Raw genomic sequence first — 16,958 nt, 5'->3', positions numbered from 1 at the left:
TTGTGGAAGAGACCATTACATGTTCAGTTTGGGTCATAAACGGGCTGGTGCAGTTGACTGAGAAACCCCTGGTTTTAAATGGAAACAAAGTGCCAAAGTAACCAAGGTTCAGAAGAAAGGAATTGCATGTGAATATTTTCATTCAGAGTTAGCCAGGCAAGTCCTTGGCGGCTATTTCCATGCAAAAGGAAGCTGGATCCTCTAAGTGCTCAAAGTGGTAGGCAAAATGATCCATTCCTTAATATCAGTGACTGTTCCCTTTAGGCAAGTTAAGGGTTTGGAGACTTGTTTTATCTTAGGAAGTTTCCCTTAGTAAATTTGGTGGAGGCACAATTAAACAGATTACTGTTAGAGATTACTGTAGCTAGAGACAGAAGACTACATTCTACATTAAACTGATAAAAGACAGTGAACTTCCCCAGAAATAATTGTAAGATTTGAGTCTGGCTCAATGGTGCACGTTTTGGGTGCAGAAACCGACTTTCAGCTTTTGGTCCCCCTCCCCCGTTCCAACGGGCCCTTTCTCCGCTGCAGCAGCCAAACCGTGTCCGGGTTGGGACAGTCGCGCCAAGGGCACCCAGTAAGACTGCGATTAAGATGACGGGTCGCCACCCGGTTTCTGGTTTACACAAAAAAGTGTAAACAAAAATATTTTTAAGTGGATGCAGTTAGCAAGTGATGAACGCGCGCTGGAAGAAGCGCGCGAGCTTTTCGCTTTGAACTCTCCGAAATTAATGGGTCGATGTGCCTGGGCGCCGGCCGATCTCCAGACCACGATCCAGGCAGTCCCTCCTCCCCCATTTAAATCCCCGTTCCTTTTCCCTCATAAAAGAACTATTCAGAAAAGCCACGTTCATAAAGCTGACAAGATAAGAGTTAAGAGGCTGCCCAGAATGCTCCCTGCGCCCCTCTTCTCTCTTTAAGAGTACCAATACACGCAGCGCAAGCCCATGAAGGCAAAGAGGACATTGGCTCAGGACCAGCTCTTCCCCTGTGACCACGTGGTGGCTCTGAAAAGAGCCTTTGGGGTTCTCTTGGCGGGTCGGTGAGGAAAAGGGAGTTTTCAGGCTCTCTCCCCGCGGATGCGGCGCGCCAGCTGGATGTCCTTGGGCATGATGGTCACCCGCTTGGCGTGGATGGCGCACAGGTTGGTGTCCTCGAACAGCCCCACCAGGTAGGCTTCGCTGGCCTCCTGCAGCGCCATCACGGCCGAGCTCTGGAAGCGCAGGTCCGTCTTGAAGTCCTGCGCGATCTCACGCACCAGCCGCTGGAAAGGCAGCTTACGGATCAGCAGCTCCGTCGACTTCTGGTAGCGGCGGATCTCCCGCAGAGCCACTGTCCCCGGCCGGTAGCGATGCGGCTTCTTCACGCCCCCGGTGGCCGGCGCGCTCTTGCGGGCCGCTTTGGTGGCCAGCTGCTTGCGAGGCGCCTTCCCGCCGGTCGATTTACGCGCAGTTTGCTTCGTCCGGGCCATTCTCCTTTACCCTGAAGAAGGCTCTTGCGAACCCTTGCGAGAGAAAAGGCGCGCGGTTGCAACCTCCTTTATAGTCCCGATCTGTGTCTGGATTGGCAGAGAGGCGGGAAACAATCTTCATTGGAGCGTCTCTGCATTTGAACTCTCGCGCTTTGGCGCGGGAACGGGCCGCCCGCTGGCATCCTTTTCTCCGCAGCTCTGGGGAGGCGCAGCAGCCTCTTCGCGCATCCAGCCCCGCTTCTCAGGCTGGCGCCCATTTAGCTCGTGAGCCTAGAAGGCTGACTGAGGGTTTCCTTCATTTAGAAATCCGTTTCGCCTAGTTCCAGCTCCCTTAAAGCTCCTAGGAAGGTTTACAACGTTTCCTTTAGCAAGTGTGGGTTGTTTTTGAAACTTTCTGACCTTTCATATTTTCTGATCTTTAGATCTGTTTTTTAAAAAAAATCGTGGGCTTCAACGTGGAAATCTAACTGCTTGGGAAACTCTAGGTTTCCCATTCTTATTTCACTGGAGAACAAAATAGACTCCTCAAGCTGATAACTTTAAGAAAATCTCCAGTAAAATCCAAATTGGGCCCTGTTAGGTACATTAATTGTAGTATGAGGACACTGAAACATATACCTAAAACTTTCCTATTGAAAAGTGCTTCACTTTGGCTGGATACCAATGTTTACTCGGAAATGAACTCCATTTAACTCGGTAGAAGTTATTTCTAAGATTGTAGCCCAAAAGGAAAACTGATTTTTCACATAAATGTCAGAGGAACTATCTAATCACAGTAATTATGGCCTTAAAGAGTAATTGAAACAAACTTAAAAATTAAAAGTTTTGACACTTAGTAGTTTCTGCAATAAACTTTTAAAGAGGGGTTGTTCCTAGTTAGCAGGCACAGAGAGGTATCAACTACACTCACTCTAAATTCAATTGCCATCTTATCTGAAAGCCTACTTAATATTATGTATTCTTTGCTTCCAAGGGGTTACCTCTGAAGAAGAAATGCATTTTGTTCTTATCCTTAGAATGAGATCCTAAGTTTGCATAGTTGGAGCCAGTAATAAGAAAGAAGAGGTGGATATGAACCAATCATATATTATTCCTTAATATATATATAGAACCGGGACAACAGTTAGTAACTGAACTGACTTAACTCTTGTAACTCAAATATTTTTATTTCATTACAGCTCTTATCAAATTGAACCTCTGCTCTAGCTTCATCTCAATGAAACTGCAGGCTGTTGTGTAGTGCAGAACTGAATTCTGAATTAAACTGAATTAAATATTTTGGGGACCATATACAATTATTTATGTATCAAAACAACCTTCAGACTAGTGTCAATGCCCTACAACATTTTAGTACACCATTTAACCCCTTTTCTTCTAGGATGGGTAAGTTAGTAGGGCTTGGCTACTATGCAATGGTGAATGCACTTTGTGGAAGTTTGTGTTACCTCCGTTTACGTGAAACCTTTTTACAGCAAACACACGAGTACAAATCTTTCCCAGTAGGTCCTGCGACAGGCATTACTACCTGAAGATACGATCCGCACAGTTTTCCGGGCATTTTTGACAATCGCATGGCTTTAATTTACAAAGAAAAACAAAAGTTTCTCTCCTGCGAGGTCTTCCCAGCTTCTGCACTGGAGGTTTCGGAGCCCTTTTAAAATCGTTCTGTTTTCTTTTGCCACTCCAAAACCGAGACGGATACCAACAGCCCCCTTCTGCTCTCCTCGGTTCGAAGAACTGACGAGTTGGGGGCAGATTTTGTGCAAAATTTGCAGTTTATTCCCTCTCAAGAAACACAACCGGAGCGGTCGGAAGAGTCCCTTCTGCCAGGCAGCGGGGCGGGTTTTGCAGGGGACCAATCACAGAGCAGCTCCTCTCTATAAATAAACGGCGCCTGACCTACTTGGTTCACTTTTTCCTCCATCGGTGATTTCCTTTCCTGTACTCTGCAACCATGTCCGAAACGGCACCCGCCGTGCCAGCCGCTGCCGCCGCGCCCGCCCCGGCCTCCAAGGCTCCGGCCAAGAAGGCGAAAAAGGCGGGCGGTGCGAAGGCGCGCAAGGCGTCGGGCCCCAGCGTTACTGAGCTGATTACAAAGGCGGTGGCCGCTTCCAAGGAGCGCAAAGGCGTCTCTCTGGCCGCGCTCAAGAAAGCCTTGGCGGCCGGTGGCTACGATGTGGAGAAGAACAACAGCCGGATCAAGCTGGGTCTCAAGAGCCTGGTGAGCAAAGGCACGCTGGTGCACACCAAGGGCATCGGCGCCTCCGGCTCCTTCAAGCTGGGCAAGAAGACTGGCGAGGGCAAGGAGAAGGCGCCCAAGAAGAAGGCGCCCAAGGCCAAGAAGCCTGTGGCGAAGAAGGCTGCTGGCGCCGTCAAGAAGCCCAAGAAGCCCGTGGCCGCCAAGAAAAGCCCCAAGAAGCCCAAAAAGCCCGCGGCCGCCAAGAAAGCCGCCAAGAGCCCTAAGAAGGCCAAGCCCGTCAAGCCCAAGAAGGTGGCTAAAAGCCCGGCCAAAGCCAAACCCGCCAAGCCCAAGACGGGGAAAGCCAAGCCGGCCAAGCCCAAAGCGGCCAAGGCGAAGAAGGCGGCGCCCAAGAAGAAGTAATGCCGGACCCGCCTCTTTCCAAAACCCAAAGGCTCTTTTAAGAGCCACCCACTTGATCCCCAAAAGAGCTGGCGCGCACCCGGGTACAGGAGGCCGTTCCTGGAGCTGTCCTTGGCGCAAGCCTCGGGCTGGCTTCTCGGGCGGTACACTTCACCTACTAGTGATGAATTCAGAGCACAGGCATGGAGGGGGAGGGAGAAGATACTTTAAAACACATGTAACAGGAAGAAGCCGGGGTCTTCCCAGATCAGTGCAGCACGCTTTGTTTGCACTGCGGTTAATGTATTTTAGGAAAAGTTTTAGGCGAGAGAGGACCGAAAATGGATAGGACGAGCAAGTACCCCGGACCTCCACGCTTGGTTTTTCTGTTGCCGGCAAAGTTTCCGATTTAAATAACGATTCGGGCCTCTGCATTCTCCCAGACAGAATGAGGAGCACCCCCCCCCCTTATATTACTGCTTTTACAATTTTAGTCTTCAACGCTATGCTTCATTGACCTCAATGGGACTCTTGAATAAGCATTTCATTAGCTAGATTGTGATAGGTGAAAAACGTTCGAGTATAGCATCCCAATATATTTCTAGCATGATTAATACTTGTCAAAAGACAACGTACTTTTGGGACAGGAACGTCTACGGACGATCATATATTCCAAAATTCAGCTAGTGCCAAGGGCAAGAGAGACCTTTTACTATGTGAAGTCATCATACTTATAGTATCTTTACGCGGAAGTCCGGTTCAATCCTGCAGTTCCTACGCCAAAGTAAAGAGAAAGGGACGTTTATTTATTTGGGAAGTGGCTCTCGGAATAATTTGTAATTTTTTTTGTGAATGAACATTGTTTTGCACGGGGTTTATTGGTCGGCCTTTCCCATCGGAGTCAGAGCAACTTGTGATTGGCTCAAATAGAGAGCATTTTAACCAATAGGCATTGAGTATCAAGTTGTCCAATCAGAAAGGGTAAACGATAAGCTTATTACTATTCTAGACTGCTGCCCAATAAGAAGTGAGGACTACAAGCCTCTGATTTGCATGAAGCCTATATAAAAAGAAGCCGCGCTTCTCATGTTTGCTGTTGGAGGGGATAGTGTTGCCAAGATGCCAGAGCCAGCTAAGTCTGTCCCGGTTTCCAAGAAGGGGTCTAAGAAAGCTGTAACAAAGACACACAAAAAAGGAGACAAGAAACGGAAGAAGGTTAGAAAAGAGAGTTATTCGATTTATGTGTATAAAGTTCTGAAGCAAGTTCATCCGGACACTGGCATTTCTTCCAAGGCTATGAGTATCATGAACTCCTTTGTGAACGATGTTTTCGAGCGTATCGCCGGAGAAGCTACTCGTTTAGCCCATTACAACAAGCGTTCCACTATCACCTCCCGGGAGATTCAAACAGCAGTACGGCTTCTGCTGCCGGGAGAGCTAGCTAAGCACGCCGTGTCTGAAGGCACAAAGGCTGTCACCAAATACACCAGTTCTAAATAAACTCCCCCTTGAACTCAAAGGCTCTTTTAAGAGCCACCATTTCTTCAATAAAAGAGCCTTATCGCTTTAAAACCATTTTTCCCCATTTCGAAAAACTTAGTTTAATGTTACGCAGTCCTAACCTTACAGTTCCATCCTCAGCGGGTGTATTCAACAAGGCTTACTCCCAAGAAAATGGTTAGTATTGCAATATGAATAATACTTTCAATATAACTTTGTGTTCTCGAAGTAAAAGCTCAAGCAAATATTTTTTTCTAAAAAAGGTTGACTGCGATTTCAGTCTTTAAGCTATAGTCGCTACAAATTCTGTTCCAAGTTAGGTATGTGCTTTGCAGTCAAAATGTTTGAACAACCATCGCGTAGGAAGCAGCCTCTGACAACGTCCGTTGGAATTTCGAAATACCCGCGTTAGGCGGTTATTGGCCAGTCATTCCAGATTCTCTTTTTACTTGGAAATAGAATGAGAAAAACGGACACGTACAACCAACAGTAGGATTAAAAATTTCACCTTCTCAAGGACAATTAGCCCTCCCGAGATATGTCTGGGAATTGGTGAACAGAATAGCCCTATTCAGATGTTTATCAAGGAAGCTTCACCCCTCCAACAACAGAATACGTTTTCAGCTCTATGTTACATACACATATGTAAATGTATATAGGCAGAGGATGACTGAATCCCCTTCCTCCGTTTCATTATTCCATGTTCTTTACGGAAATGTTTTTGGTCTGTGTATGTGTGCGTGTGTGGGGGGGATATTTGAAAGGGGAAAAGTGTGTTCTACATTTAGCAAAATTAAAATAATGGGATTTCTCCGAGGAATCATCCAGGAACAAACAAGCAGCCTGAGACTTCACTTAAACGAATATTTGGCGTTTAAAATGCAGTTACGTAAATACAAAATGGAGACGAGGGAAAAACAACAAAAAGAGAAGCTTTTTTTGTAAAAGTTAAAAGCGGGTTTTTTCAAATTGTCCAATGAGATTTAGGTTTTCATTCCTTGTCCAATCAAAACTACGACAACGACCAATGGCAGAAGAGCATTGATTCTAGTACCAGCCAATCAAAAGGCAGGATTGGTGTATAAATGTCGACGCGCGCTCGCTCTAGGTTTTATTTAGTCCTTTGCTTTTTATCAGGAGAATGGCTCGTACCAAGCAAACCGCTCGCAAGTCGACCGGCGGGAAGGCGCCTCGCAAGCAGCTGGCCACCAAAGCGGCCCGCAAGAGCGCGCCGGCCACCGGGGGCGTGAAGAAGCCGCATCGCTACCGGCCGGGGACAGTGGCTCTGCGGGAGATCCGCCGCTACCAGAAGTCGACGGAGCTGCTGATCCGTAAGCTGCCTTTCCAGCGGCTGGTGCGTGAGATCGCGCAGGACTTCAAGACGGACCTGCGCTTCCAGAGCTCGGCCGTGATGGCGCTGCAGGAGGCCAGCGAAGCCTACCTGGTGGGGCTGTTCGAGGACACCAACCTGTGCGCCATCCACGCCAAGCGGGTGACCATCATGCCCAAGGACATCCAGCTGGCGCGCCGCATCCGCGGGGAGAGAGCCTAAGGCGTTCCTCTCCCGTTGCTTGCTCCGCTCCGTCCCTTGGAGCTCGACCGCCAAAAATAACCCCAAAGGCTCTTTTCAGAGCCACTACTTGTTCAAAAAAGAGTTGTCACTCGTTTCCTTAAAGCGCAATAACTGAGTTTAACGAACTGCCGTCTTTAATCCATGACTAAAGTTCTGTGGGAGTTTACTTTTAAGTAGGGGAGTGAAATCGGAATAGTTAGCTGCGGCTAACTTGTGTTAACTTTGAAATTGGCATTTAAAATTTATTTACCTAATCGGAATAGTTTACTGTTTTAGCCAGTAAGATGAAGTGTAGGTCAGCCATGGCGAGTGTGAATGCTTTCTGATTGGTAAGTCACTCGAGAGCCGTTTAAAATGAAAGCCCGCGCTAGGGGTTGGCTCAGTTTTACATAGGGCGGTTGCGCAGCACGGGCTGGCTCTCCGTATCCATCGGATGAATTTAACTGACTCTGGAGAGCTCTTGTGGGACTAAATGGTCTTTCAAGGCTACTGGGCTTTCGGTTTATGAATCACCGTGTAATATCTGCATTAGCCTTCGAAATACCTCCGACTGTTTATTGGGAGGGGAGCTACAATACAATTGCCCTCATTCTCCACCGTCTTTGGTGGCAGGAGAGCCCTTTCTGCAACGTTGGGGGATGAGCTGATAGTAGTTCTAAACGGACGCAATCCTATTTAGTTGTGTCGGCAAGTGCTGCAAATAAATGGATTATTCAGGACAACAACCTTTAGGCGGCACGTTTCTCTGTCGCACGCAGTTTTCACAATAGCTTCCTATCGAACAATAGACAACTAACGAGAAAATAGAAACCAGTACTTGAGCAATCACACAGGTCAGTTATAGATCCAGAGGAGTTAGCCGTGTTAGTCTGTAGTAGCAAAATCAAAGAGTCCAGTAGCACCTTTAAGACTAACCAATTTTATTATAGCATAAGCTTTCGAGAATCAAGTTCTCTTCATCAGATGCCTGATCAAAACTGGTCAGTTAGTAACTGCATACTTTTCTACTTTTCTTCAGACAAAGCGGGGGGTTGATTGGAGGTGTTGGGAATTTTATGCTGGGAACATTGGCTGGAGTCGGCGTAGAGGTTCCGGCCCTCTAGTTTCAGGAACGCAGAACCAGCGGGTCCGTTTCCTACTGAGTGAAATTCCTTTCGTGCTTTTCAAGCAGTTAACCTTTCGAGAGGACCCATTTTTGAAAATTTTGCGACTAATGTCTGTTGCTCGAATGACGTAACTCAGCAAATAAGGTAAATGACTGCTGTGCTACAGCCTTTGATCATGGAGCAGAGGGAACATCTGGACTTTTGGACGGGACTTCGGAATGCCCTCGGGGGTGCGGTTGGATATAAAGGGGGTGGGAAGGTGTTTGTAGCGAAACTAATGGGCATAAATGCCTGGAGGCCGACCTGCTTAAAAAGGGCACCTGCCAACTCTGTGCCTTCAGAATAAAATTCTTTAAACCACCTGATTTAATCTGGTATTGTGTCTCAAGATGTTCTCAGGCAGCAGATGCCAGCCTGAGTCAAAGAACAGCATGTCTGAGAAAGGAACCTAAGCCAGATGCTATAGGATACAACACATCTCTGTTCCTAGGTTGGCTGGGGCCGTTTTGCACGCCTTTAGAAGTCACTGGTCCGGGGCAGGCACCCCTTTTCAGCCTTTGGAGTTCTCATGCAGGGAGGTGGAGCCAGCCACAAAATGGCTGCTGCAGGATGCAAGGCTAGCTACGCAATGGCAGGGAATGTATGGTCTTCAGCTTTTCAGGCAGAAGCTGTTGAATCGGATGCCCTTTAAAACTGGCATGAGTTTATGAATATTTTCTTGCATACATGCAAAATAAGTAACAGAGCCAGCTGAGAGAGCCTCATCTAGTACGGCCTGCCCATTTCGCAGGCACATAAAATGCTTATGCAATAGGAAAAGAAAAATGCTGATTTCCCTGGCTCTTCTGTACGTGATGAGTCCTCTCATGAGCCCAGCTATTTTTAATCTGCGGTGTTATTTGGCGCTGAGAGGCTGGAGAGAGCATTGCTCTCGCCCCACCCCCACCCCCACCCCCCTTTTAAAGCCGGCTCTTCTGTTCTTTTGTTCCCCAGGCGGCAGGGGGACTGAGTGACCAATCAGTGGAGGAGCTATGCTTGTCTGGCCCAATCACAGGGATTCCCTGATGGAAGAGCCTTTTTCAAATTCTTGCAAGAAGGGGAGAGCGGACTCCATTTTGAGTGAATTTCTTGGAGGCTGTGAGGGTTTCTGGCTGCTTTGGGACTCGTGGCCTTTCAGATTTACCACTACCTTTTGGATCTGTGCTTCGGATGACTGCTGCCTGCCTGGAGGACGACCTGAGGGGAGCTCCTGCTTGCCTTGACAGTCGTATACCTTTTTTCCCTGGGTTTTTTGGGGGGGTGTCGGGTTGGGGAGGAGTAGAGTAAGGGTGAGGGAAAGGGCCAAGCTTTTTCTTTCCTTTTAAATTTTCTTTTTAAACTTTAATTGCCTTCACTGTTGTGGAGGCGCCTTTGCTTTTTTTCCCCTTCTGGTGATTGTTGGTGGGTGCTGTTGTTGGGGTGAGGGGAGGTTGTTTTTTGCCTATATTAAAAGAGTTTGTTAACAGTTCTTCACTACAATTCATTGCTTTTGCCTTTAGTGGACTTTTGGGGTGCTCTAGTGGGGTTGTTCTGAGTTATTGCTAGGTAAGCTTTTAATAAGGTTTTAACATAGGTGAGTTGTAGGCCTTGTTAGAAACACAAATTAATTTTCAGCTTAGGGACCAACAGAGTTTTCGTCTAAAGAGGACTGTGTAGGAATTAAGGCTTCAGGTTGTCAAATAAATAAATAGGTCAACAGTAAAAAAATTAACTAGGCTGCTCAACTTATTCTTGGTCTCTTGGCTTCAGTGAAGCCAGGCCAGGCGGTTTAGAAAAACAGTGTTTGTAGCCATAGGCCAAGGTGTACTACTCTCTGGATTTCAAGAAGGCAGTTGCTTGATTCTTGAAGAAGAATTAAGGTTATTGGTAGCATAGTTAGAATAGTAACATAACCTCAATAAGGCTTTTAAATAAGATAACCTATTTCCATTTCCAGGTTACACCCAGAACAATTAACTAGCTTTTACAGTAGGTCAATAAGAGTTTTTTTTAATCTGATATTTGGCTAGGTGCTGTAAACTACATTGGGGGGGGGGTTGGAATTTGTGTGTGTGTTAGTGTAGCACAGTTCAGCTAGCCCTACTCCAAAAGTACCAGCACTACTATTCGTAGTAGGACGGAATGAGTAAGAGGAGAGGAGTCCAGCGGGGCCCTGGGGGAAAGGTGAAGGTGAAGACTAGAGGGTTAGGGGGGAGGGGAAGAGATGCAGTTCTCCCCCCACCTGCACGGCGGAGAACAGCCCCAACACAGCTGTCTTCCACTAGCCCTGCCCCTGGCTTGGCTGGTGAGAGCAAGAGACCTCGGAAGGTCGTCTTTGCTGAGGCTGCTGCAGGAGCACCACCTCCACAGGTGCCTGAGGCAGGAGCTGGCACTGGGCAGGGGCTTGCTGCTGAGGCTCCCTCTCCTACTGCTGTTATGACTCAGCAGTGTGAGGAGGATCAGCATGAGATGTGCTTTGGGGTGGACTTGGGGGATGCGAGTCTTCCGATCCCCAACCCAGGGACCCCGGGGATGCTGGAGGAGAGGAGCTCCATTGGTGAGCCTTCCCCAGTTTCCTCTGAGGCCAGCTGCAGGTCTTTCCAGGAGAGGCAGGAGCAGAGCATGGAGGTGACAGAGGAGGAAGAGGTGGAGGCAGTGCCTTCCAGGGTGCTGCCATCTCAACTCCTTTGCTCTCGGCCATCCCCTTCTGCACCCACTAGACAAACTGCGTATGCTCCAAGCGCCTCACAGGAGGCAGCTCCTGGAGTGTCTGCAGCTGCAGGGCAGCATGGGTGCCACTACAGCTCTGCCATCTGGGATCACTTCCAGAAGATGGAGGACCCCAGCTATGCACAGTGCCAGCTGTGTCAAGCCCAGATCAGTCCAGGGAAAGACAGGGCTCATTTCTTGATTACTAGACTCAGGAATCATTTGAAGAACCACCACCAGGAGGTGCTTCTTCAGGAGGCGAGAGAGGCTGGTGCCGCACAGCTGCCAGCAAGCCAGGAGAGAAGTGACCCCATGACCATCTCTGGTGCTCTCCCTTCCAGGTCTCCTGTAGGGGGAGGAGGCCAAGGGTCTCTGACAGAGATGTTTTCTGAGGGTGGCACTAATGTGCCAAGAGGTGAGATCCAAAGAGCAACAAAGAGGGTCACTTGGCACATCGCTGAGATGATCACTGTAGATGGACATCCCTTCTCCATTGTCGAGGATATTGGGTTCCGCGGGCTGCTCCAAGAAGTTTGTCCTTGGTATTCGCCCCCTGCTCGCACCACATTGAGCAGGACAGTGGTGCCTTCCCTTTACAGGACTGTCAAGGAGTATGTGAGGGCACAGTTGTCCCATGCTGCTGAGAGAACTGTACACTTCACCTCTGACATCTGGACCTGCCCTCAGTCACAGCATGAGTACCTCTCACTGACTGCGCATTGGTGGCAACCTGATGACCTTTTGGGTGGTGGTGGAACAACCAGTGCCATGCAGGGTCAGATGGGGGACCGCAGGGCTGGCTACCGCCATGCCTTGCTCCACGCTGAGGTTCTGGAGGAGGCGCACACTGTGGCCAACATCTCTGCTGGCATCAAGAGGCAATTAGAGGACTGGGTAGGCAGGAATGTCACCATGGGATACATGGTGACGAATAGTGGCAAAAACATCACGGCAGCAGCAGAGCAAGTGGGCCTCAATCACATTTCCTGTGTGGCCCACAAACTTCACCTTGTGGTGAGGGATGCACTGGGTCTGGGTCTGAATCCTGAGGATCCCAGACTGGACACTGCAACTCGTGAATTCCAATGTCTCATCATGAAATGCCGGCACATCGCGAGTCACTTCTTGTGCAGTGTGAAAGCTATCCATCAGCTCCGCCTGAAGCAGATCTTGGTAGGTGTGCCAGAACATCACCTGATCAGCGACATAAGCACTTGCTGGAACTCCACCTATGCCATGCTTGAGCGTTTGGTGGAGCAGCAGACTGCCCTCACAATGCAGCTCTCAGAGAATGGCACTGGGAGGGGAGAGAGTCAGTTCAGCCAAGAGGAGTGGCTGACCATCTCCCAGACAGTGGAGGTCCTTAAGCCCTTTAAGGACTACACCATCATGGCCTCGTCTGAAACGGCGACCCTGGGTCTGGTCATTCCTCTGGTGCATGCGCTTCAGAATATTATGACCTCCTTCCTGAATCCAGACTCAGGATGTGCAGACCTTGTTCCAGCAGTGCGTGCATTTGTAAGAAGGCTGCAACAGGGCATCATGTCCCAGCTGCAGCCTATCACTGAAAAGGAGCTGTACATGTTAGCAACCATGTGTGACCCGCGCATCAAGGGCACCTTTGCTGAGCGGGCTGGGAAGCTTAGTAGCTTGAGAGAAGCACTGTCTGTGCGGGTGTGGCATATGCAGGCTAGGAGGGGCACTCTGCCAGCAGAGAGGACAGAGGAAGGGACCAGTTCTGCTAATCCGTGCCCTGCCCCTTCTCAGCAGGTTCCCCTCACAGCCACTTCTGAGATGTCCCTGGAGATGAAGTTGATCGCTAGAGCGCTAGAGCCCTCTGGGAACGTGAGGCATGCAAACCAGGATTTGGCAGCGGCAGTAGTGAGGGAGTACCTTTCAGAGCCCTGCGAGTCGCTTTCTACTGATCCTCTGAGCTACTGGGCCCAGAAAGAGGCAGTCTGGCCTGACCTCTCTCTCGAGGCTCAGAGGCTCCTCTCTTGTCCTCCAACGATCTTTTCCCATGTGGGTGGCATGGTCAGCCCTCATCACACTCACCTGCCCCCCTGGAGAGTTGAGCAGTTGGTCTTCCTGAGAGTCAACTTGCCTCGTTTCAGTTGCCCTCTCGATTTTCAGAGTGAGTGAAGTTGTACTTGCATCATCTGTCAGTCTGTGTGGGGGAGGTTGGGAAAAGTGCTCTTCCCCAAACTTAAAACTTAAGTAGAAAACCGGCAGGGCTATTTATCCATTTGCCACACTATATAAAACCCAAATAGGATTCCTCCCCATCCCCGCCAGAACACTCATTGGACCCTGTCAGAAAACAGCAGCAGCAGCAGCAGCAGCAGCAGCAAAAATGTTGTTCTCTCGCTACCGGAACAGGAAGATTCCGAGAGATGTCAGCGAAGAGACCATAGTGCCAGTGTTTTAAAACAAGCAGAAGCCAAACCCCAGAGACACCCAAAATGAAGCTAGTGAATGCTGTTGTGTTGTTCTTGTGTACTGTTAATTTTCTTCTTTACAGGGGTGGGAAGGAACATGGCCAGTGATTGGCAGGTGCTGCAGCTTTTGAGGCGCTGCTGGGCCAGTGAGTGACCGTACAGGCGGTGCTGCATAGAGAGAAGAACTTGGGGTTACTCAAAATTACCCCTCCTCACTTTCTGAGGCCTCCCTTGGGAGAGGAATCTTATACCAACTTACTGTGTGTGTGTGTGTTTGTGTTCCTGCTTTCCACTGCCAGGTGACTGGCTGTGCCTGTGCCAGGTTGGTGCTGCTGCTGCTGCTGCGGTGTGGTTGATGTGTTGGTACTTGGTTTTTTCTGTGGTGTTACCATATTGGCTTTGGGGTCTTCCTGTCTTCAATGAGTGACACTGTTTCTGGTGGGCTTGCAAAAGTGTCCCTTGTTTCACTTTGGTTCTACTGGGATAGGCTTGACACATGTTCTGATGGGCTTTGTTGGTTCATCTTACATGGACTGGCTTTTGGCAAAGGGTTGGTTAAGATTTCTTTGCCCTGTAAAGCCTTGGAATTTCTTTTCCATAGGGAAAAAATGGAGAGTGGGTAGGAATATGTTGTTCATGGACTCACAGAATTGGATTCCTTTTAAAACTTGGTGAGGGGTCTGTAGACAGGAAGGAGTAGATTCTCTGTGATTTTGCTGGAGTTGGCACCAAAAAGCCCTCCAGCTCCCCAAACAGGTTTACCTCATAGGGACTCATTTGGATTCCTGAATTAAATTCAGATCTGAATATTATGCCGGTATTATTGGACCCAAACACCAGGAATACCTAACGTATATAGTGTTCTGGATACTCAGATCTGAATAATATGGATTTTTTTGTGCACACCCCTTATTAGGACCAAATGATTTTTGAAAAGTGAACAAAATTTGATGTAATGATGTTGTCAACTTCCATCGGAATGATAAAAAATAGGTTTAAATTGGGAAGATCTGATGATTTCAATAATAGTCCCAATTATGTGTGTCAAACGTTTTAGCCATGCAGCCCCATGTGTTTAGTCAGAATTAAGTCCTAATTCTTAAAACACAGTAGGACTTAATTCTGACTAACAGAACTCTGACTAAACAAAATTCTGACTAAAGTGATATTCTTAAATCACTTGCTATTTGCTTAGGTAAAGTACTTCACATACACCCACCATCCTGTGCAAATGGCAGCATTTTACACATGTATTTTTTGCAAAGCCCAAAGGAAATAATATTCCCCCCAGCTGTTATTGCTATGCATTGCTCTGTAGTTAATTATTTTTTAAAAGAGTGAGCAAAGCAGTCATAAACACTCGTACTTTTCTTAATCTTTCTAAGTCCATATACCAACAACGCTAATAGCTGCTGATCTGTTAAGACTGACAGCTTTTTGTACATGCACATTTTTGCAAAGCCTGATGGGAATAGTATTCACCCTGCATGTGCTATTTAAAAAGTTAGTGTTTAGTTTCTAACTATTTAAAATTAAAAATTGTTTGCATGGCAAGAATTTTGATTTAATTTGTTTATACCCTGCCTTCCTCCCCTCCCCCCCAGTGGTGATCCACAGTGGTTTTCTGTTGTTTTCCTCTCCTCCATTTTATTCTTGCAACAGCAACCCTGTGAAGTAGGTTAGGCTGAGAGACTCTAGTCCGACACTCTAACCAGGGAAACAAACAAGCAAAAAAATTGAAAAGCAAATGCAACATTCAGGGACACAATCTGCCACATGATCTATGGTTCATGGAGGGACTGCCTTCTGCCCTGAAGGAAAGCTCTGTGCTAGATAACCAGTAGCATGATATGCAAGGGCTGTTCTGATAGGCTGGCTTCACATGCTGCCTCTTTTGGCTGCGAAACATGGGAAATGACAAAAAGGAGACAGATTATAAAGAAACCAGAGTTAACATGTGCAGCTATTGTGCAAATGTAAAGCTGTTCAGTAGCCACTCAAGTTGGATGGTGATGGTGAGGCAAGGAGATCTGAGGTTCCACTCACATCTGATCATGATTGTAACCAAGTGGTGTGTTCATCTACCAAACATGTTCTGTGTGGAGCTCTCAGCACCCCTTCTTTTGTTGAAGTACAGCAACAATCAGATCTGCTACTGAATGCCCCTGTCAGAGTCTCTTTCTATATTCAGTGTTTCACATGTTCTTTTATTCTTTATTATAGGCAGAAGGGCATTGCTGGCAGATGAGAGCATAGGATGTGTTATAAGATGTGTACGACAATGAGTCCTTGATGGTATGGCTGGTATAGTTGGGTCCTGTGATAGTGTTGCTTAAGGAGCTAAGAAATGGAATTGCCTAGTTCTCTGGTTGTTATTTCAGTTGATTGCTTCAGGCTGGGAAGGCTGTCTATAAGCTAGGAGAGTCCTTCCTAGTCCTTGTGAGAGTAAAAGGTAATATGGGAGAGGATGTAGATTCTTAGTGATGCAATGGGGAGGCTTTAGTTGAGAGCTGTAGGTCATAACTAGAGGTGTTTGGTTACTGCCTGTGCCAGGTGGCCAGATCTGTCCTGTAGTAAATTACTACTTGGGTACCATTGGTTGTTGTCAGTCTGTTTCTCTACTTTCTCCATTTCAATGTGAATGCTTGGTGTAAACTCTACAGGTATTTGTCCCTGTTCAAAGGACTGGCGGAGATGCAGTTATATCTTAGGTATTTACTTGTATATTTACAGTGTTGGGCATGGTTCCTGGGGCAAGTGAGCAAATGTAGTCATTTGGTGTCTGGGATACTATGATATTTGTATGTCCATCACAATATCTCCATTTACAAGTTGCAGAGATCACATGTCCATTCCATATACAATGTACACTTGTACATTCTTTGAGTAATTCTCATGTTATGTTCAATCCATCTACAACTGGTATGATACAAACTCCTCATTTATCCAAGTACTGTCCCCTGATTTTGTTCATAAAGTGAATGTGTTGGCTTTTTTTTCCAAATAGATGAGTGCGTGTACAGGGCAGGATGTATGTGCATTCCCAGTAACAGTTAATCAGGTCTGTAGATGCACAGCAATGTCCAGAAAATGGATCTGATACATGGGCTGTTCAGACAGATGGATGGATGGTAGTAGTTGGAACCTTGGTGGAAATAAGTGAGGGGATATGTTATCCAGGATGATGAAGCTTTATGTCTATCAGTAACTATCTCCCTATTTTGGAAGTGTAGAATACGTATCTGTTGTCTAGAAAACAGAAAAATAGATACTGTTTTGGAATCTTACTGCTATTAGCATGTTCTAGCTGATCCTGTTAAGTTAGTTACACTGCAGACCCATTATATCTTTATCTTACCAGATAAAATGCAGTGTCCAAGAACTGCCCCTCTGTTCAAAGCCCTTCCGAATATAAGAAAGCAGTGGGTGTGTGGGAGTCTTGGCTTTCAAGATTTCAAGCAACAGCTTGAGCAGAAGGAGCCAGGAGTTTCTCTGAGACTAATAAGGGAGAGGAAATTTCTTGGATGCCTCAGCAAAGATGCTGAGAAATCTGTAGGAC

At 47.4% G+C, this 16,958-nt stretch overlaps 5 protein-coding genes across 6 annotated transcripts; 4 read left to right on the top strand and 1 right to left on the bottom strand.

Moving 5' to 3' along the window:
* Positions 1 to 1,063: 1,063 nt before the first annotated feature.
* On the bottom strand, positions 1,064 to 1,474 carry LOC129335600 (histone H3). The gene has a single exon (XM_054988283.1). It carries the CDS (start codon positions 1,472 to 1,474, stop codon positions 1,064 to 1,066), a length of 411 nt encoding a protein of 136 aa, XP_054844258.1.
* Positions 1,475 to 3,411: 1,937 nt separating this feature from the next.
* On the top strand, positions 3,412 to 4,112 carry LOC129336069 (histone H1.03-like). Its single transcript, XM_054989040.1, has one exon. It carries the CDS (start codon positions 3,429 to 3,431, stop codon positions 4,074 to 4,076), a length of 648 nt encoding a protein of 215 aa, XP_054845015.1. The 5' UTR covers positions 3,412 to 3,428; the 3' UTR covers positions 4,077 to 4,112.
* Positions 4,113 to 4,865: 753 nt separating this feature from the next.
* On the top strand, positions 4,866 to 5,555 carry LOC129335927 (histone H2B 7-like). The gene has a single exon (XM_054988815.1). The coding sequence runs from the start codon at positions 5,142 to 5,144 to the stop codon at positions 5,553 to 5,555; it is 414 nt and encodes a 137-aa protein (XP_054844790.1). The 5' UTR covers positions 4,866 to 5,141.
* A 1,138-nt stretch (positions 5,556 to 6,693) lies between these two features.
* LOC129335611 (histone H3) lies at positions 6,694 to 7,962 on the top strand. Its single transcript, XM_054988302.1, has one exon. The coding sequence runs from the start codon at positions 6,697 to 6,699 to the stop codon at positions 7,105 to 7,107; it is 411 nt and encodes a 136-aa protein (XP_054844277.1). The 5' UTR covers positions 6,694 to 6,696; the 3' UTR covers positions 7,108 to 7,962.
* Positions 7,963 to 9,560: 1,598 nt separating this feature from the next.
* On the top strand, positions 9,561 to 16,883 carry LOC129335610 (zinc finger BED domain-containing protein 4-like). Of its 2 annotated transcripts, none has more exons than XM_054988301.1 (2): positions 9,561 to 15,694; positions 16,761 to 16,883. In XM_054988301.1, the coding sequence occupies exon 1, from the start codon at positions 10,395 to 10,397 to the stop codon at positions 13,101 to 13,103; it is 2,709 nt and encodes a 902-aa protein (XP_054844276.1). In that variant the 5' UTR covers positions 9,561 to 10,394; the 3' UTR covers positions 13,104 to 15,694; positions 16,761 to 16,883. The 2 variants fall into 2 exon arrangements, with proteins under 2 accessions (XP_054844276.1, XP_054844275.1); XM_054988300.1 differs by having other exon boundaries at positions 9,561 to 16,110.
* The last annotated feature ends 75 nt before the right edge of the window (positions 16,884 to 16,958 follow it).

The sequence above is a fragment of the Eublepharis macularius genome, chromosome 9 (genome assembly GCF_028583425.1).
Source record: "Eublepharis macularius isolate TG4126 chromosome 9, MPM_Emac_v1.0, whole genome shotgun sequence".
NCBI classification, from domain to species: Eukaryota; Metazoa; Chordata; class Lepidosauria; order Squamata; family Eublepharidae; genus Eublepharis; species Eublepharis macularius.
This window is presented reverse-complemented; position numbering and strand designations above follow the sequence as displayed.